We start from the raw sequence: 21326 nt of genomic DNA on the forward strand, positions 1-21326 counted from the left end.
AAAGTAATTGCTGCTGTGCCAAAAGGGATCTTGTTCAGATCAATATGTCTTGTGCTGGTGACATAATCTTGGTGTCAGAAGTTGTATTGCCAGGAGTGATGCAAAATGTCTCTTAAATGGAATCTGTAGCTTGATATCAAAATAAATGATTCAAATTAAAGAAATGTGGGCTAAGAGGATCAAATGGCAATAGGCTGAAAAGGGTTTAACTTGCTGCCGGTAATTATATGTCAGTTGCATCCTTGGGTTGGGTTTCATTAAGACGCAGTTCTGCATTTCCTGTTATTCTCTTAGGATAATTCACAATTCCTGAGAAATGTCATGTTTGCCATGACTCAGTTGAACCTTCATGTGGTTTTCTAACAAGTCACGTCCTCTGTCCTCAGCAGTCAAACCAGTTTGATGCAGTGAAAAATCCAACATTTTATCGTTGCAAGACGTTATGGATATGCAGGCGAATGCCACAACACACACCACAACCGTTTCAACGGTCTTACTGAAAACTGTACGGCAGAGAACGTCAGAGCAAATGCGCAGTAGATATATAAACAACTCCAAACTCGTTTTTTATGTCACATGCTCCTCTAACGGGGCAAATTCGTTACCTGTCAAACAGGAATAAGAGGAACAGCCAGCCAGGTCCAGACAAGCAGCTTTTCCCACACTACAGTACTACGGTCACACCTACTCACAAGTAGTCAGGCCACATATCTATTAAAGCGCCCACACTCCTTTTTATAGGTAGTATTTACGCTCTCGCGTTTTAGACATTTTAAATGCTCTGAGCCAAATGCTGACTCGCCTGCTAGCACGTTGTTAGATTGCCTTTTGATGTGGCGGGACAGCCGTGAACCATGATGGAGGTACATCATTCCTTGGTGAGGATTAGTCACTAGTGGGATCATTCTTTCCCATGACTGGACCGTTACAAAACACAAGAGTTTCTGGAAGACAAGTCTTGTTTGGGCATGCATCATTTACTTTCCCACACACACACACACACTCACACACACACTCTCTGTTACTACAAATCAAAGGACAAAGAAAACTTGCTCCTTCAGCAGCAGCACTGCAAAACCACAAAATAACAGCCCCTTACCTTTAACACGGCCTAAATTCCTCTTCTTTAATAAGGGCGGACATATCACATCATGGGATCAGCATCTTATATTTCTAGTTGATTCCATACTATGCAGTGTGTGCAAGGTCCGGCCGATCCGGCCCAGGCCCGCAGAGTCTCTGCAGACCCCCGCTTTTTACTGACCAGTCCGAGGGCAAACACAGTAAACCACAGACTTGATGGGGTCAGCTTTACCGCTCCGTCAACAGGCGGCTTTGTACTTTGTGTGCTTTGGGCTGGACGCAGCAGCTAATGGAAGGGTGCAAGAGAGGATTTAAATGTACAACCATCGCCTGGTTCACTACGCAGTAAACATGGCATGAATGCGAGCCAAAATCAACGTTAATTTATTTTATACATTTTTTTCCCGAAAAAGATGCATTAAATGACGCGGTGCAGTAATATATATGAACAAATATTGTTAACGTGCTGCACACGTTCGCGCGACAGGTGAGCAGGTGGGCGTGGCCTCCCCCAATGACGCTCCCTTCCCGCCCGAGCTCACCTCTCACACGGGGGACGTCGGCAGGACCGTGGGTGATCGCGGATGATGAGGGATTCGCTGGGAATTCTGCATAGGTGAAAAATCGATAGGTGATTAAGGATCGGAACAATCCGATCGTCCGCAGCCCGCTGCGTGCAGACCCGACGGTCCAGTTTCTCCGGAGCTGCTGCTGGGAGCAACATGTCCCAGGACTCGGACAGGTAGGACGCCTCGGGACCAATCCAATCTCATTGGAATCATAAAGCGTTGCACATTAGCTGTGGAGTCAGTAAGCAGAGTATGATTTCTATTTTAGAGTATTTTCATAATTTGCAGTTTGCAAAATTGGCCAGACTTCCCTGTTACCTCTGTTCCCGCTTCATCCAAATCAATACAAATCAATTCCGTGAAGCACCTTCCTCATAATGTGGCTTTTCAGCAAGAGGCTGGTGGTGGTCGTGCCCAACGACATGCCCTTCCAGACACGAAGGGCCTACACCAGCGAGGACGAGGCCTGGCGCTCATACCTGGAGAACCCCCTGACAGCGGCCACCAAAGCCATGATGAGCATCAATGGGGACGAGGACAGTGTGGCAGCCCTGGGGCTATTATACGACTACTACAAGGTCAGAGCACCACGTGTCCCTTTGGGGAAATATTGTGACATCAGTGTTTGTCACCTTATTCCAAAATGCACATGAAGACAACTAGATTTGAGTTTTTTTTTTCTGAACTTAATGAGGAACGGTTCTGGAGCATGTGACAGAGATAAGAAAATACAAAAATTGGACTTAATCGGTTATAATTATTCCACAAGAAGCAATGTATTTATGCTACACGTAATATTCAAATTGATAATTAGATGAATGTTCCTAATCAGGGTTTGAGTGGTATAAAACATGCTGGACGTTTCCTCTGCAGTACTTTGAGATTAGTTCTTCATATCTGAGCTATTTTATCATAGTGAACTTTTTCTGTTATGTGACATACAGCATTGTTGAAGTTGGGTCTTTTTCTGTTCTGGTTCTGGTTTTCCTTTTCACTGCCAGGTTCCCAAAGAAAAGAGGTTGTTGCCCACTGCTAAAGTTCCCGAGGACCTCGAAAAAAGGTTTGCATTGTATGATCCTAGCACGCCATTGAATGGTTTGTTTAAAATGGAAGCCTGTAATTGTGCAGTTGTGTATGTGTGTGCAGAAGCTGTCTGGTTAGCGGCAGCGCTCCGGGTGACAGTGACCAGGTCAGCGGCCGCGTGCACGTCCTGAAGTCCGCGCCTGTAAACCTCTCCATGCACAACGAGCCCCTGAGCGGCACCGCGCCTGTGGAGGGCTCAGTGCTCGCACCAATAAAATCGGAACTCTACGGCTCGACCTTCACGACGCTGTCCCAGCAGCCCCAGCTGCAGCAGCAGCAGCAGCATGGCGTGGCCTTCCCCCGGACGTTGTACCCCCAGCTTCCTCTGGACGCGGCTACAGTCAGCCACAGCGGCTATGCTGAGGATGAGCAGAGGAGCACGCCGGACAGCACTTATGAGGACTTCCCTGCCCAGCATGCGGTGAGGAGCGTCTCCAGACATACTCCAGACTTTATTTTTCAGTTTAAACCTCATCAGACCTTACTTATGGGTGTAACCTAGTAAAACACTCACCTCTGAACCAGAACACCACAAGTTATGTTAAGTTAATAATAAATTTTTAACAGCCTTTCATGTTAAATCACCATACACCATAGCTAGTGGTGGTGTGGTGGACTAGCGGTTAAAGAAGCAGCCCTATAATCAGAAGGTTGCCGGTTCGAATCACGAGCTGCCAAGGTGCCACTGAGCAAAGCACCGTCCCCACACACTGCTCCCCGGGCGCCTGTCATGGCTGCCCACTGCTCACTAAGAGTGGTGGTTAAAAGCAGAGGACACATTTCACTGTGTGCACCGTGTGCTGTGCTGCAGTGTTGTCACACTTTTCACTTTTTATATAAGCTTATAGTAGATGGTAGTAGCCTAGTGGGTAACGCACTTGCCTGTGATCCAGATGACCACAAATTCCCAGGTTAAAACCCCACTTACTACCATTGTGTCCCTGAGCAGGACACTTAACCCTGAGTGTCTCCAGGGGGGGACTGTCCCTGTAACCTATGACTGTAAGGCACTCTGGATAAGGGTGTCTGGTAAATGCATGAAATGTAAATTTTACTTCGAATTGTATGTCCTCAGTTTATTAAAACATTGCTGTGTGTGTTCACAGAAATATAGAAGCCTACAGGAAATCAGCTATGATGGCTCTGCAGTGTGAGTACCGCCCTGTTTTATCTTTCAACCAATCAGTGCAATGATACCCAAATTGTGCACATCATGCTCAAGCATTCATCAGACCTTTGGTCACTATGAACGTCCCTCATGAACCCTCCTTGTACAGTGAGCTGTTCCAGTACACCCTGGAGGCCAGCCGGTCCCTGCGGGAGAGGCAGAGCGAGACCCCCATGACTTACCTGAACAAGGGCCAGTACTACGGCATCACCCTGAGCGAGACGAGCGCCCACAAGGCCCTGCGCCACCCCCTCAGCAAAGTGCGGGTGAGTGGGCTGGCGTCAGCGCGGAAGCTTTGCTCCAGGAGCTGGCGGTTATGTGTGTGTTTGTGTGTGAGAGCGCAACACTTTAAAGGAAGTTCCGAAATTCGGGAAGTTTGAAACAAACACATTTTAACCTCAGACCTGACCACACAATACACAGTACCCCAAAATGATGATAGACATGACTTATAGGCTGAAATGTGACTGGGCTTCCGCCTCCTCTCTGCAGAGCGTGATCATGGTGGTTTTTGGTGAGGACAAATGTCGGGATGAGCAGCTCAAGCACTGGAACTACTGGCACAGTCGGCAGCACACGGCCAAGCAGAGGGTCCTGGACATCGGTAAACCCTGAGCATCGCTTTGTATTGTGGGTTTTGTGAATCCGGCCACACCAGGCCTGATGCTTCGCCCAGCCAGTTGATGGGAGTGACCTTTTTCATTATGAAGAAAGTGTAGCAAGTGATCCAAGAATCACTTTGCTTTTTAAAACTGTTTCATATCTGAGCAGAATCATTTGCATCTTTATCGCTTGCATGGTTCATATTCCTGCCCATGTGGAGACCTTCATTCGGGCCAAAAGTTCTCACCATTCTCAGGTCTACAGTGGCTGAGCTCAGGGAATCCCCTCTTTTGTCCTCCCTCTTCCAAACCCGTCCTTTCCGTTCAGTCTCCCAGGATTCTTTTTCATATTTGTGGAAAAAGCAAATCTTCCCGCCGAGGTCGTGCCCGGGGCTATGAAATCCACCAGCTACGTGTGACAGATGGAGAGTGCTTTTCATACTCCTCTTGGGGGAGGTGGGAGTCCCCGGGGGCGCAGATGGTGGGGCCACAGTGAGTGGGGAGCGCCAAACACGATGCTACCTGGTTCCGGAGCTGCTTTGAATAACGGTCTCTCCAGGATTCTTCCATGAGCCCTCAGGCCGCTGCATGGGCTTTTAGGATTTGAATAAAGACGTTAAGGACCCCAGGACAGAAGACAGTTGTGATGTGGTCATGACACCTTCAGATGGTCCAGTTCTGATGTCTTTTTTTCTGTTTGTCTACTGGTGCTGCCCCGTTTCCAGCTGACTACAAAGAGAGCTTCAGCACCATTGGGAACATTGAGGAGATTGCCTACAATGCCGTCTCCTTCACCTGGGATGTTAATGAAGAGGCCAAGGTAAGCAGGTCAACGTTATGGACTTCCTTTGGTGGTCTTCCCTTCTTAATTAGAATTTTCTAGAGGGTGAACCGAGGTCCTGTTTCGTTTTGGGATACCAAAAACAAGGTTTGAAACCAGTTTAAAGCGGAATAACGAGTTCTGGCTCTCAAGGCATCGGCATGTTGTTTGGAGCTTAGAAAGTGTTTGCGTTCGTCCGGGCAGGAAAAGAGTCGGTTGCCTGTCCTGTTTGTTCATCCTCAGCACAATTATTGTACACACGCAGGTGGCGGGCTCAGGTGACGCTGAGCAGAGCAGGTCACACGCCCACACACACACTGTCCCGCTTTCTCCATTGTCTCTTTGTCACCTGCCCAGACAATACCTCCAAGTCAGCGCTGGTGTGAACCTTTGCAGCAGAACAGGTTCCATTTTGCCCTCTGAGCACACAGCGAAACAGACACTCATTTGGTTCCTGAGTGCCGCCGCCCCTCCCCCACTTACAGGATTCTTTGCTTTTCAAAAATAATTTTAGACACAAAGCAGATGCCTGGCGAACACGCGTGCTCCCCTGATCAAGCGTGCACTAATATGCTGGGAATAATATGCATAGCCATTGAACATGGTGCCAGGTAGGCTACAGGGAAACAAGATATTGTTTTAAAGATAAGAGTTCATGTGCAGAGTTGACACCGTACATGTTCAGATGAGACAATGAAAAGTAAAATGTGTAGTAGTTTATAGTGTAAAAAAAAAACAAACAAACATAATAATTCACGCAATGTTATTTGACCTTGACATTGTCTTTTCTGTTATAATTTCACTTGTAAAAAAATGCATGTGTAAAACGGTGTGTGTAGTAGGAACTGGATGTGCATTCAGGATGGTTAATTACGCTTCATTCCAGCTCCAGTGCTGCGGCGGGATTCCTCCTGGTCCCGCCTACACAAATTAATATAATAAAGTGATTAATTACAAACTTTTATTTGCAAAAATTAAACAGATCCTTGTATTACACTGTAAATAGAGTCTATATGGATGACAGGATTGTACAGAGCTTTGATCCTATTAGGTGTGTTATTGTGGGCAGTGGTGGCCTAGCGGTTAAGGAAGTGGCCCCGTAATCAGAAGTTTGCTGGTTCGAGTCTCGAGCTGCCAAGGTGCCACTGAGCAAAGCGCCATCCCCGGGCGCATGTCATGGCTGCCCACTGCTCACCAAGGGTGATGGTTAAATACAGAGGACACATTTCATTGTGTAACCGTGTGCTGTGCTGCAATGTTTCACAATGATAATCATGGAATTCTCTAAATTTCTATTAAATTGTGTCTTAATTTGGTAGTTCCATGCATACAAAACCTGGATAATTACCTATGCAGACATTGTTGGTCTTTTAAATAAGATTTAAATTGCACGGAATGTGAGATAATGATGTCAACCTGTGTGTCCATTGTCCTGTCAGGTCTTCATCACTGTGAACTGCCTGAGCACGGACTTCTCCTCTCAGAAAGGTGTCAAAGGTCTTCCGCTCATGATCCAGATTGACACTTACAGCTACAACAACCGCAGCAACCGGCCCATCCACCGCTCCTTCTGCCAGATCAAAGTGTTTTGTGACAAGGTCAGCTCTGACAGATTGGTGGAGAATTTTTTTAAGCTTATAATGTCTTTTTTTGAAATATGCGACCAGGACGTACATTTTAAATAACTTTCTCTTGAAAATATTTTAAACATAATTAATGGATTGATATGATTGAAATGATGAGCGGGTGGTAGTAGCCTAGTGGGTAACACACTTGCCTATGAATCAGAAGATCACACTCACTACCATTGTGTCCCTGAAAAAGACACTTAACCCTGAGTGTCTCCAGGGGGACTGTCCCTGTCACTACAGATTGTAATGGGCTCTGGATAAGGGTATCAGCTAAACACTGTAAATGTAAAAGTAAAACGACAATGCACAGTTCTGTACACTCATCCACCCCCTGTGTCTATCAGGGAGCAGAGCGAAAGATACGTGATGAAGAAAGAAAGCAGAACCGCAAGAAAGCCAAAGGTCAGGCCAGCAGTCGTGGCCAAGCGGGTAAGCTCTCACATCATCACTTCATGTACACAGACAGGTTCTCCCTGCATGTTGTTACTACAGCACTCCACCCTCTGTCTCGCATCTTCAGTAAAGGATGGAGGCGTGGCAACGTCCCCTCAGCTCAAGAGGGTCGACATCACCTTCTTCAAAACCATGGCGGACTTGAACTCCCAGCCCGTCCTGTTCATCCCGGATGTTCATTTTGGCAACTTGCAGAGGGCTGGCCAGGTCAGGGGGTCACGCTGCTTTTCTGTATTTCCATGAAATGACAGTCAGATACTTTGGTTTTGGTAAAAGTGAGACGCTCCGCATCAATCCGTTTCTGATTGAATTCTCTGCTCAAATGCAACAGGTCTTCACAGTGAGTGCTGAGGAGCTGGATAAAGATGGGTAAGAGAAATGAATAGAACATTTATAAGAATTCAAAAAAAAAAGTAAGAACCCATTAAAATGTTTGTCCTCTCCCTGATTTCGATTTATTTCCCAAGTTTGTCACTTAAATGTTTCAGAACAGCAAACGTATTTAAATGTTACACAAGTAAACATGAAATGTGGTTAAATGAAGGATTTTATTATTAAGGGAGAAAAGAAATTGCCCCCTAAATCTAATAACCGGTTGGGCCATCCTTATTAGCAACAACTGCAATCAAGCATTTGCGAGTCTTTTACAGCGATGTGGAGGAATTCTGGCCCACTCACCTTTGCAAAATTGTAAAACGCATTGGAGGGTTTTCGAGCCTTCTTAAGGTCATGCCACAGCATCTCTTTGGGATCATCAAGATATTTTCTGCAAAATCTAGATGAGTCTTAATGTTTTTTATACTCAGCAGTGGTTTTCGTCCTGGCACTCTGCCATGCAGGCCATCTTTTTGCCCAATCTCTTTCTTACGGTGTTGTCATGGACACAGAGCTTAACTGAGGCCAATGATCATTATGATTGCTGTAGTTTTTTTTTAAAGTGGTTTTAACGCTCGTTGTGAGAAAACAAAGCGTGTATTCTGCTGTCATCTCCGATGCAGCCTCAGTTGAATGTTTGTCTTGAGTTAAAGGTGTCTGGTGGTGAAGAAAATGTACCAGCCCTCAGAGGATGAAAGCTGCTCGCCCCCAGCCAAGCAGATGAAAGTGGAAACATCAAAAAAAGGTGTGTGAGTGGTTTTATACTATTCTGATTATCAAAATATGTTGATTAGCATGTAAAGAAACAATTTTAAGAAGTTGTATCTTACAATGCCTTGTTATAAACTGCCTGCGTGGTTCGCCAGTTCTGCTCTATGTGAGGAAAGAGGCTGATGAGGTCTTCGATGCGCTCATGCTCAGGTCTCCCACGCTCAGAAGTTTGATGGAGGCGGTAAGTAAAGTGAAAGAGTTTCAGCCTCTTCACTTTTCAGGAAGATATTTTTCTTTTTTTTTTTTTTAAATCTGTTTTCCTGCTCACAGATGTCCGAGAAATATGACATACCTCTTGAGAAAATGGCCAAAGTCTACAAGAAAAGCAAAAAAGGGTGGGTTGCTTGAAATAATATACAGTGTAATGGTGCATAAATGATTCTTCTTTTTGTGGACCGCTTACTCAGGACAACTTTTTTTTGTGTTCCACTTGTCAGAATTCTTGTCAACATGGATGATAACATCATTGAACATTATTCCAATGAAGACACGTTCATCCTAGCTATTGAGACCCAGGCTGACTCATTCAGGGTCACACTAACAGAGATCTAAGGGACGTGGCTGCCATGCCCTGTAAATGCTTAAAGATGGATGTTTCAAGGACACTCTTCTTGTTTTACTGAAAGCACCTGGTACTATTTGGCACCTCCAGTGTTGCATTAGGTAAATGTATACTGGGAGAAAACGTATGTGTAAGATGTGTGAGTTCCCATGTTGTGATCCATAAATGACAATAGACTTTACCATAGTGAAACTGGGATTTTTAGGATAATTTGTCCTTATTCATTTGTCACTTGATGAACTGATTTTGCATCAGATAAAGTCCGGACGGTTTCCCTTCTATTGCAGTCTTATAAGCTTTATCACAGCATTTAAAAAGTGTTATCTAATGAGACATTCTATATAATTTCTCTTTCTGCACAAAACATTTTTTTTTGGTTTTAAATTTATTGTATGCCTGTAACAGAATTTCTGTGTTAAGGAGTGTGAATTGTATTGTACACATTCAAAACAAAGTGTCACGTGGATGTTGTTGTCAATGAGACAGATGACTATATGTATATACTGTATATGTACAATTGTTTCCTTGTTGCAAAACAATTTGTATAAACAACTTTAATAAATATTCTTTTGGATACCAAATAATGAGAATGATATTTTATTAAGTGTCTATGTTTTGATGAGTGATTAACATTTTGACAAGTGAAAAATGTGTTGTGACTATTTTAAAGATCATTATGACCTGTAGTGGGGACTCATGTTGGTCCTGAAACAAAATAAACGGTGGAATTTATGATACAATGTTAGATTATGTCATTATTTTCTCACATGAACGTGAATAGCATCATAGTATAAATTCCATACAAACCACCTATAGCCCAACATCTCAAAAACCAAGGAACTGGTTATGGACCAGTTTAAATCAAGGTAAAGAAGGCGGAGGGGGTCAACGCATACAAGTACCTCAGGTTCTGGGTGCACAATAGACTGGACATACAACACACAACACCTGTTCAAAAAGGGCCAAAGCAGAAGTATTTCCTGAGGAGGCCGCAGTCTTTCAGCATCTGCAGGAATCTCCTGTGGATGTTCTACCACTCTGGTTACAGTGGCAGACAGGAGGACTCCACAGCTGTCCTAAAGAGCCAGAGAAGCCATTTCTGCTATTATATATACACACACATATCTAAAATGAAAATAGACATGATGAAGACAAATAAAAACTATAATGACATCTAGAAGCAAAGACGAGACTAAAACTAAAAAGACAGGCCACCAAAAACAACTATACTATACACCAACCTACCTAAACCCCCAGTATTTTTGTCTGGCTTTTTGATAACGGATATGTGATTTTTTTTATTTTTATTTTTTTCAATAATCCATTGCAGATTTATACTGCGGAGACAGTGGACATAACCACACACAAGTATTTGTTTCACAAAGAACCAAAGCAGACTTGTGCGCAAATGCATGTTTATTCACAAAACCCCCAGGCAGAAGGCAAAAGGCCCCTCTGGTCGGGCCCTGTGGTCGTCCAGCATGGTGGAGGTATTCCCCCCTACGGCAGCCTGCACAGGGCCAAACCTTCCGGGTACATGCAGCCCCCGTTACTGCACGTCCCTGTTGACGCTTCCAGTGTCTCTCTCCCTACCCCGGCTGGTGTCCCTAGAGTCCTTCTCTGCGTCTGGCAGGGAGGCGGTCTACCACACCCCAGGGTTACCCTACCAGGGTGCATACAGCACCGGCCCCTTCTGTCTCCAGCCCTTGTCCCTTCTTCATGCAGGGAGTCAGTGCCGGACCGCCCGGAGACCAGACAACAAACCCTCCCTACCGGCTACCTTCTCTCAGGAGAAGCCCCCAACATGTACTTCCGGGGAGTGCTCCCCCTGGCTGGACAAAGGGGAATCTGTGGTCAGTCCACTTCACCCTAGACCGGTGCAGTTGGGTCAGGAACTTCCTTCCTGGGGTTCTGCTCCCCTGCATTGCCATCTCTGTGGACACAAAGAGCTAACCCCCCTTCCGAGTATCTGGGATCACCGTGTGCCACAGCACGATCCCTGCCCACGGATGGCATCTTTCTGTCTGGTCGCAGGGGTCGAATCCCCTCCTCATGACCGTAGGTGCTCTTCTCCGTAGTCTTCCTCCTCTGCTTCATTTGGTTTCTGTGCCTCTTGGATGGGCTGCAGCATTGGGCCAGTTTGGGATTTGAACCAGCAACCTTCTGATTACTAGTCCATTTCCTTAGCCGCTAGGCCAACCACTGCCCCTAATAACAACCTTTCACAGTCATATTGTATTTTTCTGTTTTTCTGTGCAGTTAATACAAAACACAATTATCAAATGATGTACATTATACTTGAAAAGTGTTATTGCAGTGTTTAATTCTCATTCCACCTGTTGGCGGACTCTAGTGGCCGTTTATGTATTTTCCAGAATTGGGGTTAGTGGGTTTTTTTTTTTTAGCTTCTAGCTCCATTGTGATTGCTTGTTCTCATTTATAGCAAAAATAAATAAATGAGGTGTTAACAGTTATGAGGTGATTTTAAATACACTCATCCACTATTTATGTTGATATAAAAGCTCAGAACTGGAAAGTACAGTCTCATATTACAGGAAACTGGGAAAACACCAGTACAGTTAGTGGAAATACAGTCCTGTATGTACATATATTGGTCTAAAATGCTCAATATGCTTTGATGTATCTTTGCAGTCACTGTCACAAGCCTCAGAAAAATGTAGCAGAAAATGAGAGTGGTTTACTCTAATATTGTGTATTACAGTCCAGTGCATGGACTTATTCACAGTCTGTTCCCATATAAACACTTCCTTTTCATGCTTGTCTAAACCATATCAGCACTTCCCGTTCCTGTGCTCTGCACCTTCCACAAAATCTGCACCCACAGAAAGATTTAGTGCACGGTGGCAGATGCACACAATCGTCATCTGTGCGTTGTCTCCTTTATCCCATAATCCTTCACCGTGGCCTCTTCCTGCACAGGACACTTCTGCCCCATTGGAACAGATGAGGCTTAAGCATTAAAGTGCAGAGCCTCCCCAGGCGCCCTGCAATCCCCTCCTTAGACCATTCAGACTAGGAGAGGCGCACACCATCTAAGGTGAACCAGGCGCTGCATCATGGAAGACCGGGGGAGCGTGGGGAAGGTGCTGCTGCTCGTGGCCTTCCTGGAGCTCGTTCTCACCAGTTTATGCAGCGGCCGACACCCATTGCCAATCTTGTGGATTATGCCCCAAACCGCCGAGCCTGGGGGGAGCAACCTCACTGAGGCTCTCCTACCGGCAGTTCAGCTCGCCCTGCAACACCTAAGCAGGCAGCCGGCACCTTTACGCAACTACCAGCTCCAGTTACATTTTGCAGACACCCAGGTAACTTCTGCACAGACACCGCAGGCGTCATCTGGCATCATGCAAATTTGAAGAAATAAAGGTCTACCGGCATGGATATTCATTGACAGAAAACGCTGTTGTAATTACTTTAGCCAATATGGTTATGCAGGATCAGACCTTCCTTGCACAGTTCAGGGGTTTGGGTGGCTGGACTTAGATGAAGAATTGTGCTCAGTGTCCAAATACTATGTTTTGTATGCATACATGTTAAGGCCACTGGATGTTTCAAGGACACATTTTTACCCATTTTTTTTTTTGCATTTAAAGCATTGCATTGTGCTGATTGTGGATGTTTCATTATTATGGATGAAAACCTGTCGTGCATTTGTCTCTCTCTAACCCCACTGCAGTGTGATAATGCCAAAGGGCTGAAAGCTTTCTATGATGCACTCTTCTATGGCCCCAAATATTTCATTGTCTTTGGAGGACTTTGTCCCTCTGTGACGTCCATAATTGCTGAGTCTCTTCAGGGATGGAACCTTGTACAGGTAAAAATAATAATAATAATGAATGAGTGTTACCATTATTATATTGCAGGATGAGAATCATATGGGCATGAATCAAGGAATACACTGAAATTCACTGATCCCAAAAAAATACGATAAATTTTTTTTTGCCAAATATTTTTATTGAAAAAAAAAAACAAGAGCAAAACTTTCACTGACAAAAATACCATTTAACTTTTTTTTTCTAATTAAATACAATAAAACTAACAAAACGCACCCATGGAGGGCATGTATTCAATCAGGCAGTACCTCTAAATGAGTGAAACAGGAAATAAAGCGATGCCATTTATGGAGTATACAGAGAGGGGTTTATGGGTAGAGAGGAATTAGGAATAAATTCTTAATACTATCTTATACTTAATATCATTATTAAAGTGCACAAACATTAACACATAGTTGGGATGTTACTGGATATGCTTCTGATCACTATTCATATAAATGTAATTATTGCTGCATTTGTTTGTGTAATTTTGTCCTCAATTAAGTTTATGTAAGTGGTTTTGTGTTTTATACATTCTAAGTGTTATTATTGAGAAATCGGATGTACCAACAGCAGATTTATTTCTTCGTAGCTGTCTTTTGCTGCTACAACAGCATCGCTTGCTGACAAGAAAAAGTATCCCAACTTCTTCCGGATCATCCCGTCAGATAACGCAGTAAACCCAGCTCTGGTGAAATTCCTCAAGCGCTATGGCTGGAACCGTGTAGGAACCTTGACTCAAGAAGTGCAGAGTTTTCCTGTGGTGGGTTCCAGACCAAACTGAGGTGAAATGAAGTGTGAACACACTGCAGCCTGTAAATGAACTGATTTTCTTTTCCCCAAACAGGTACAGAAGGACTTGATTAAGCAGCTAGAGAAGGCAAACATTCAAATCGCTCTTACCGAGACTTTCTCTCAGGACCCCTGTGAGAGTATTAGGAACCTCAAGGTCCATTTGTTACTATGCATGTTGTACAATTGATGACATAACAAGTGATGACACAACAAAAACTGATTCATATTTCTTTACAGGTGAATGATGTGAAGATCATTATTGGTCAGTTTGATGAACTCTCAGCCACCAAAGTCCTCTGCTGTGTAGGAAGATTTATTTGATTCTGAACCATAATGTAAATATATGTTTGTCATGTTGACGATCGCTCATCCATTCTGTCCTGCTGCAGACCTACCATCTGAACATGTTTGGCGGCAGGTACCAGTGGCTGATCCCTGACTGGCACCAGGAGAGCTGGTGGAGTCCGAGCGGCCTGGTTAACTGCTCCTCTCAGAGTCTTCTGAAAGCCATGGAGGGCTCCATCAGCGTGGACTATGAAACCCTCAGTGCAAAGCAGATCAGGGGGGTCTCTGGCAGGGTGCGTGTCCAGAAAAGTTATTTTGCTCAGTTGAAATCGGTTGTTGATCGGGCATTTGTGTTCATTCAGTCACCACAGGAGTACCAGAGGGAATATGACAAATGGCGGGAAGAGGCTGGGGTGGAGTCAAGCAGGTTGCATGGCTTTGCATATGATGGCATTTGGACCGTTGCTAAAACGCTGACACGAGTCATGGAAGTAGTGCGGCACAAGGAAAGATACAGCATCCACCAGAACTTTACCATCAGCCAGAAGGAGCTGGGCCAGATGGTCTTTGAAGCCATGAATGAGACCAACTTTTTTGGTGTTACTGTGAGTTTTTAATCTCTTAATAGATTTTTTTTTAAATAGTAATGATTATCTCTAATCCATTGCTCTGCTAGCTGCAGTGAAATAATGAATTTATGTTTAGTCAATGTGATATGCATTACGTTTATATTGTGTTTCATTCAAATTTGACTGGTTGTTTAGGGTCAAGTCCTGTTTAAAGATGGCGAGAGAATAGGAACCATGCAATTTACCCAGATACAAGGTACATTTTTTTAAAATGGGAAGGTACAATAATGGTCACATGAAAAAATCATTTACACTCTAAATGGGCAGTGGTGGTCTAGCGGTTAAGGAAGCGGCCCCGTAATTAGAAGGTTGCTGGTTCGCATCCTGAGCCACCAAGGTGCCACTGAGGTGCCACTGAGCAAAGCACCATCCCCACACACTGCTCCCCGGGCGCCTGTCATGGCTGCCCACTGCTCACTAAGGGTGATGGTTAAGTGCAGAGGACACATTTTGTCGAGTCACCGTGTGCTGCAGTGTTTCACAATGACAATCACTTCACCTTTTGAATGAGGAGAAAGTCTATCAGATTTTTGAGGAAAACTGTTTTTAAGGTGGACCTTTGCCCCATTATTCATATTCCAGACAATATTCCATACAAAGGCTCGTGCAAGAGAAGATCAAGCTTCTATGATTGACAGTAGTTGAAAAAATAATTTTTCAACTAATGTTTCCTCAAAAAACTCTTTTGAATAGACAATGTGTATTTCAACTCTGTAACTGCTCCTCTGTACAATTCAGCATTTCCTGTCCATCCCACAATGCTTACATTTTTTTTCCCCCTCCCTACAGAAGGTAAGAAAGTCAAGATTGGCGAGTACAATTCAATTACCGACGTGCTGGAACTCAACAGGAAAATCAGATTTCCTGGTAAGAGACGTGTGGATATGTAACCGATACTACAGTTTTACTCAATTCCTTTGACACTTTCATTATGCAGTTGTATCAGTGGCTGCTCCGTCTGTTCTTGAGTAGGAACGGCACCTCCACGGGATCAAACACTAGTGCGTCCGCAGCGGAAAGAAATAAATGTCCTCCTCTATTGCATTTTGTCTTCTGTTACCATACTGGGAATGCTAATGGCAAGTGCCTTCCTAATCTTCAACATCAAAAACCGTAGTCATCGGTAGGTTGTTTTTCCACTTTTTTTTTTAATAAAGATGAGTCACATTTTGACCATTTCCACTGAAACAGTGATGCATGTCATAGACATGAACGAGGAATTCCAGCTTTTTTGATAAAATTGTTAACCAGAAAGTGTATTGTAAGGTACTTCATTTTATCTTGACTGCAAAACACATTGCAACAATCAGTTCACCAATCAGGTCGTTTTCTTAAAGCATTCAGGTAATATGGTTTTACAGGTTTATCAAGATGTCCAGCCCGAACATGAACAACTTAATAATCCTCGGTGGGATGCTGTCCTACTCCTCTATCTTCTTTTTTGGCCTAGATGGATCCTTTGTCTCAGAAGAAGTGTTTGAAACTCTCTGCACAGTGAGTTCAACTTAAATGATTAGTGATTGATTATTTTAATTTTTTTTTTATTCTCTGGTTACACTGGTGCATAAATGGATCGACTGACTGATTAAAACGCCTGGCAGGTCCGCACGTGGATTCTTACGTTTGGTTACACCTTGGCCTTTGGTGCTATGTTTGCAAAAACATGGAGAGTACATGCTATCTTCAAAAACGTTAAACTGAAGAAAACGGTATGGAGATGGAATTACTCATGATTACACATGAAATGTACATTTTTTTTTATCCCTCTTCCTAAGTTTTTGTCTGTTTGTCCTTATTTAGGCAATTAGAGACCTGAGGCTGGTGGCAGTTGTTGGTGGTCTGCTGCTGATTGACCTCTGCATTTTAATCTCCTGGCAGGCTATAGACCCTTTGAGAAGGACTGTAGAAGTGTTTAGCTTGGAGGTGATCAGTTTGCCAAATTGACTCTGTAGATCATTTAAGGATCACAATAACCCCCAGTGTTCAAAAAAATATTTTTTTCTTTAACCCAGTTGGATCCTCTTGGGGAAGATATTGCCCTGCGTCCATTCCTGGAACACTGCGAAAACACCCACATGACAACCTGGCTTGCTATTATCTATGTTTACAAGGGCTTTCTCATGGTGAGCAGAGAAAAATGTTACAGGATACTACAGTATCAGAACGTAAAATTCTTGTTCAGTTTGAGCAATGTAAAGTATGGAATACACAGGTAAAAAGCATATACAGTACAGGCCAAAATTTTGGCCATACCTTCTCACTCAATGTGTTTTCATTATTTTCATGACCATTTACATTGGTAGATTCTCACTGAAGGCATCAAAACTATGAATGAACACATGTGGAGTTATGTACTTTATTGTGGCATATCATTGAAGGTTGTAAAAAAAAGCCTTTACACCGGGCATGGTAACTAATGCACTGTCTTCCTCTCAGCTTTTTGGCTGCTTCCTGGCCTGGGAGACACGTAATGTCAGCATTCCTGCCTTGAATGACAGCTGCTACATTGGGATGAGTGTGTACAATGTGGGCATCATGTGCATTATAGGCGCATCTGTCTCCTACATGACCAGGGATCAGCCCAACGTGCAGTTCTGTGTTGTGGCCTTGGTCATCTTCTTTTCTAGCACTGTCACACTATGTCTAGTCTTTGTGCCAAAGGTGAGTGCAAAGCCTAAATCTCAGAATAAACACAACGATAAGGCCTAGATATCACTAGACAGATCTCATGCCTCTCCCACAGCTGATCACAATGAGAAGAGACCCTGATTCAGCAACTCAGTCTGCCTGGTACCAGCTCACACAGGGCATCAAGAGGGATGTGGAGGACACACAGAGGCGCAGCTCCATCACCAGTGTGGTGCAGACCAGCTCGTCCCGTCTGTACAGCCTGCAGACAGAGAACCAGGGCCTCAGGAGACGAGTGATGGAGGTAAATAAGAGCCCAGCACTCATTGGTTGGTTTGAGAGCAATATGGACTTTGGGGCCTTGGGTTGCTGAGCCCTGCTCTATTTCTGCAAAGTTAAAATGTAATTATTACTTTTTGCCTCATATCATTGAATACAATTCTTATTTCATACGATGTAAAGCAGTAATGTTATTACTGCTGGTTATTATAATGGTGACAGCAGGGGGAGCCATATCATAATCTTTTGTCTTTTTAATCGGCTTAACGGCTATAAATTGCAATGATATTTAGGATAATTATAGGTGTGTGTAATCCATTGGATCATCAAAACAACTTAGTCCTGGTCAGGGTCACGTTGGGTTTAATAATAATGATAATTATTATTATTTTATGAATATAAGGGTGTTTTTTTGGCACACAGCTGGACAGTGAGTTGGAGGTGGTCGCTAGGCAGATGCAGGACCTACCACAGATGTTCCTGTGCAAAGAACATTTTGGAGAAAAAACCTTCACCACTCATGCAGGTGTATTAGGTACGGTTCTTAATAATTGTATAATTGTACAAATCGTACAATAATATTGTACAAATGATACCTGGATGTATAAAGATGTAGATTATCTGTTCATGGTTTTCACAAGATTATTATACATGTTACAATAGACTCTTTATGTAACCCAAGTAATGTCTGCTGTCTTTTTATGAAGGAAGGAACAAATGTAGAACACTTCCCCAGAACTCCAGAACCTCCAGGAATGGTGCAAAGGATATCAACTCACCTGAACAGTAAGGCCTTAAAACACATTTAAATTAGTTTTAAAAAAATTGGACTAAAGCTCAGTGTTTAGTGTAGATCTAAGCTGCTTGTCTGGAAAAGAGGACTCTTCCTGAATTTACAAATCAGCAATACAATCCAAGTTGGTGGCGAGGACAATCCAAGATTGCATCGTTCTCTCTGGACCCGAAATGGTGCTTTTTTTGTGCAAAAAAAACCACGGACAATAGAGAAAATGATCGAAAAAAAAAACAGCTTTGTCATACTACTAAACCATCTGGAAAAATCCTACAGGAAACAACTGGAAGCCTTGGCCTGCTGGGGAAAGCAGGCCCCCAGGCCCGGTGTGGCTATGATGCCGTTGCATGAGGGAAATGCACGAAAACCGGAAATAGGCAGGGTCCGTGCTAGGCTAAGTGCTAATCCTAGCCAGCTGGCTATCCCATCCATCTTACTCTCCAATGTCTGTTTCCTGGATAAGGCTACATCAAACTCCAGCGGTACATAGCTGGTGGAGTTTGTGAGTGTGAGATCTAGACCGTTTTTTATTATCGGAGTATACATTCCATACAGCGCTAATGCGAAGGAGGCACCCTGTGTGATGTATGGAGCTATGAGTGACCTACAGAATGTGCACCCTGACGGACTGTTTGATTTCAACCATGTGGATCTTGAGTGAGTTCTCCCTAAATGACATGAACATGTGGATGAGAGGGAAAAATCTTGATTTTTTTAGACCTTGTTTACACAAACATTGCCGGTGCATACCGGGAAGAGCCCCGCCCCCATCTCGACCAATCAGACCTCACCACTGTTATGTTAATTCAAGACCACAGACCACTTGTCAGATGCACTAAACAAAAACAGGTGAGAATCGAGCCAACAGGACCCATTTCTGCTCTTCAAGACTGTTTTGAGTGCACTGACTGGCAAACGTTTATGGAGGTAGCAACCAACAACACCATAAGTGAAAGCGAGTGTAGAGTGAGCCTGCAATTGGTGTCAGTGCAGGATTGTCCAAGAAAAACTTGTCCAACAGGTGTAGGAAGGCTTGGTAGGAAAGTCCAAAGTGCAGTATGAAGGATCTGTCCATGTTTGGAGGTACTGGACAGAGCAGAGTATACATTACGTGTCCATTATGATGCTACTAGTCCATTTGAAGATCCCTGAAGTTTTAGTCGTTGTGGTAGTGGTGACTGTGGTGACTCTGGTACATTTTATGCTGGATTGTTTTGTCAGAAGCTCATTGCAAGGAACCAGGATCCCTCTGGTGGTCTCTTCACTGGACACTGGAGGTGGTCTGCATGCTACAGAGAGAACAAACAGAAGCAGTGGCATGTTTCCATGTTCCATCTTTATAGTGGTATATTTGTGAAACTAGGACAGTCTAACTAAGGTGAATTTAACACTGTCGATGCTTGACTAGGTGACTGTGTAATTAAGTGGACTTTGTAATTGTAATTAGTAATTGGTGGTCTAGTGGTTAGGATGATGGGTTAAATGCAGAGGACAAATTTCACTGTGTGCACCGTGTGCTGTGCTGCTGTGTATCACATGTGACAATCGCTACACTTTTTTGACACTGTGTCTCAGATTTTAACTAAAGGCCAGAGAAAACAGATGTGTTTTCAGTTTAGATTTGAACACTCTATAAGAGAAGGATCTGCTCCCAGTTGTGACCTTCTGTACTTTGGGTACCAGTAGTGACCCCGCACCCTTCGAACGCAGGAGGCGTTGTAGATTGTAAATAGCTAAGAGTTCACTCAGGTACTACGGAGCAAGACCATTTAGAGCTGTATAGGTCAAGAGTAGGATTTAGTAGTCAATCCTAAATTTGATGGGTAGCCAGTGCAGTAAATGCAAGATAGGGGTGATGTGGTTGTATTTTCTGGATCTAGTTAGAACTCTGACTGTGGCATTCTGAACTAGCTAGAGTTTACTCATGCACATACTAGAACATCCAGAAAGTAATGTGTTTCAGTAATCTAACCTTGGTGTAATAAAGGTGTACCAACATTTCTGCATCATGCATTGAGATCATATTTTGTATTGTTGCGATAAGGTGAAAGAATACTATCCTACATTCAGTAACAAATCTTGTCATCAATGTCAATTCCATATAAAAAATAAAGCCCCCAAAAAAGCACAGAAAAAGAAATCTGATGTTTGTATTTTTTGTTATTTTGTTTTACCAGGTTACAGCGCAGACTGTCCTTGCAGCTGCCCATCTTGCACCATGCCTACCTTCCATCAATAGGAGGGGTGGATGCCAGCTCCGCAAGTCCATCAAACAGCACCAGTTCTCTTTCTAAGCATGCAGCAATGGCAACCTGTTCATATTCCCACGTGCCCACACGCCTCTGAGTTTACTCGAACATAAGACAATTTGTCATTTTTACCCGATGTGGATTCTGTCATTTAAAGAATGTAAATGCCACATGCTGCCATTCCGACCTGTGCTCCCAGCTTTTCAGCTATATTTTAGCCTTATCTCACATGGCTTTAACTGGATGTTTCATATTTAACATGGTTTCAAGACTGGTTAAGTGACGGGTACAAAAATAAGATTTTTCAGCATCTTTTCTGATAAAATGATGCGTGAGAAAAAGAGGGATGTAAATGACATTTCACTATTTTGATTATTAATATCTTAATAATTAATTTAATATTTTAATATTTAATTAATTGATATTTTTTTATTTAATGAGTAACTTAACCTATTGAAATCTGAAAGAGCTTATCAGGAACTTTCATTTCATTTCTACATTTCAACCAAAATGTCACTTGTCCCTCTGGTTCTCGCCCCTGTATTTGTGTATATATATATATATGTGTGTTTATATAATAAACCATAAACATTTGTAAGCATTTATACACATCTAAATACATTTGTATTTTATATTGTCAAATATTTGTACTGAGCACTTTTTCCTTTCCAAAATATATTTGTGTTTAAACATCTCTCCTGTGTCATGATGAGTAAGA

General features: G+C 43.3%; 2 protein-coding genes across 5 annotated transcripts; both read left to right on the plus strand.

The window, feature by feature from the left end:
- The first annotated feature begins 1598 nt into the window (after nt 1-1598).
- Nucleotides 1599-9698, plus strand: grhl2a (grainyhead-like transcription factor 2a). The gene is made up of 16 exons (XM_028979608.1): nt 1599-1825; nt 2044-2230; nt 2654-2712; nt 2799-3156; nt 3842-3885; nt 4013-4169; nt 4396-4507; nt 5231-5325; nt 6765-6923; nt 7301-7385; nt 7477-7616; nt 7741-7778; nt 8438-8529; nt 8651-8736; nt 8826-8890; nt 8993-9698. Exons 1-16 carry the CDS (start codon nt 1806-1808, stop codon nt 9105-9107), a joined length of 1812 nt encoding a protein of 603 aa, XP_028835441.1. The 5' UTR covers nt 1599-1805; the 3' UTR covers nt 9108-9698.
- Nucleotides 9699-12068: 2370 nt separating this feature from the next.
- On the plus strand, nt 12069-21302 carry LOC114790874 (gamma-aminobutyric acid type B receptor subunit 2-like). Of its 4 annotated transcripts, none has more exons than XM_028981284.1 (19): nt 12069-12443; nt 12815-12952; nt 13543-13713; nt 13798-13899; nt 13983-14048; nt 14135-14323; nt 14393-14635; nt 14795-14855; nt 15449-15526; nt 15632-15782; nt 16021-16153; nt 16261-16368; nt 16460-16582; nt 16672-16782; nt 17096-17320; nt 17403-17591; nt 17990-18101; nt 18274-18352; nt 20537-21302. In XM_028981284.1, exons 1-19 carry the CDS (start codon nt 12195-12197, stop codon nt 20703-20705), a joined length of 2697 nt encoding a protein of 898 aa, XP_028837117.1. In that variant the 5' UTR covers nt 12069-12194; the 3' UTR covers nt 20706-21302. The 4 variants fall into 4 exon arrangements, with proteins under 4 accessions (XP_028837117.1, XP_028837118.1, XP_028837119.1 ...); XM_028981285.1 differs by having other exon boundaries at nt 16538-16582; XM_028981286.1 differs by lacking the exon at nt 16261-16368 and having other exon boundaries at nt 16538-16582.
- Nucleotides 21303-21326: the final 24 nt, after the last annotated feature.

This window comes from Denticeps clupeoides, chromosome 5, assembly GCF_900700375.1.
Source record: "Denticeps clupeoides chromosome 5, fDenClu1.1, whole genome shotgun sequence".
Lineage (NCBI taxonomy): Eukaryota > Metazoa > Chordata > Actinopteri > Clupeiformes > Denticipitidae > Denticeps > Denticeps clupeoides.

What these genes read in the sequence shown, in the direction of transcription:
- grhl2a (XM_028979608.1), top strand. Translation starts at nt 1,806, where the DNA reads ATGTCCCAGGACTCGGACAG. An exon ending in ACCCCCTCAGCAAAGTGCGG is followed by an intron (nt 4,170 to 4,395) that starts GTGAGTGGGCTG and finishes TCCTCTCTGCAG; the next exon opens with AGCGTGATCATGGTGGTTTT. An exon ending in ACTTGCAGAGGGCTGGCCAG is followed by an intron (nt 7,617 to 7,740) that starts GTCAGGGGGTCA and finishes CAAATGCAACAG; the next exon opens with GTCTTCACAGTGAGTGCTGA.
- LOC114790874 (XM_028981284.1), top strand. Translation starts at nt 12,195, where the DNA reads ATGGAAGACCGGGGGAGCGTGGGGAAGGTGCTGCTGCTCGTGGCCTTC. An exon ending in CCACCAAAGTCCTCTGCTGT is followed by an intron (nt 14,049 to 14,134) that starts GTAGGAAGATTT and finishes GTCCTGCTGCAG; the next exon opens with ACCTACCATCTGAACATGTT. An exon ending in ATCAAAAACCGTAGTCATCG is followed by an intron (nt 15,783 to 16,020) that starts GTAGGTTGTTTT and finishes ATGGTTTTACAG; the next exon opens with GTTTATCAAGATGTCCAGCC.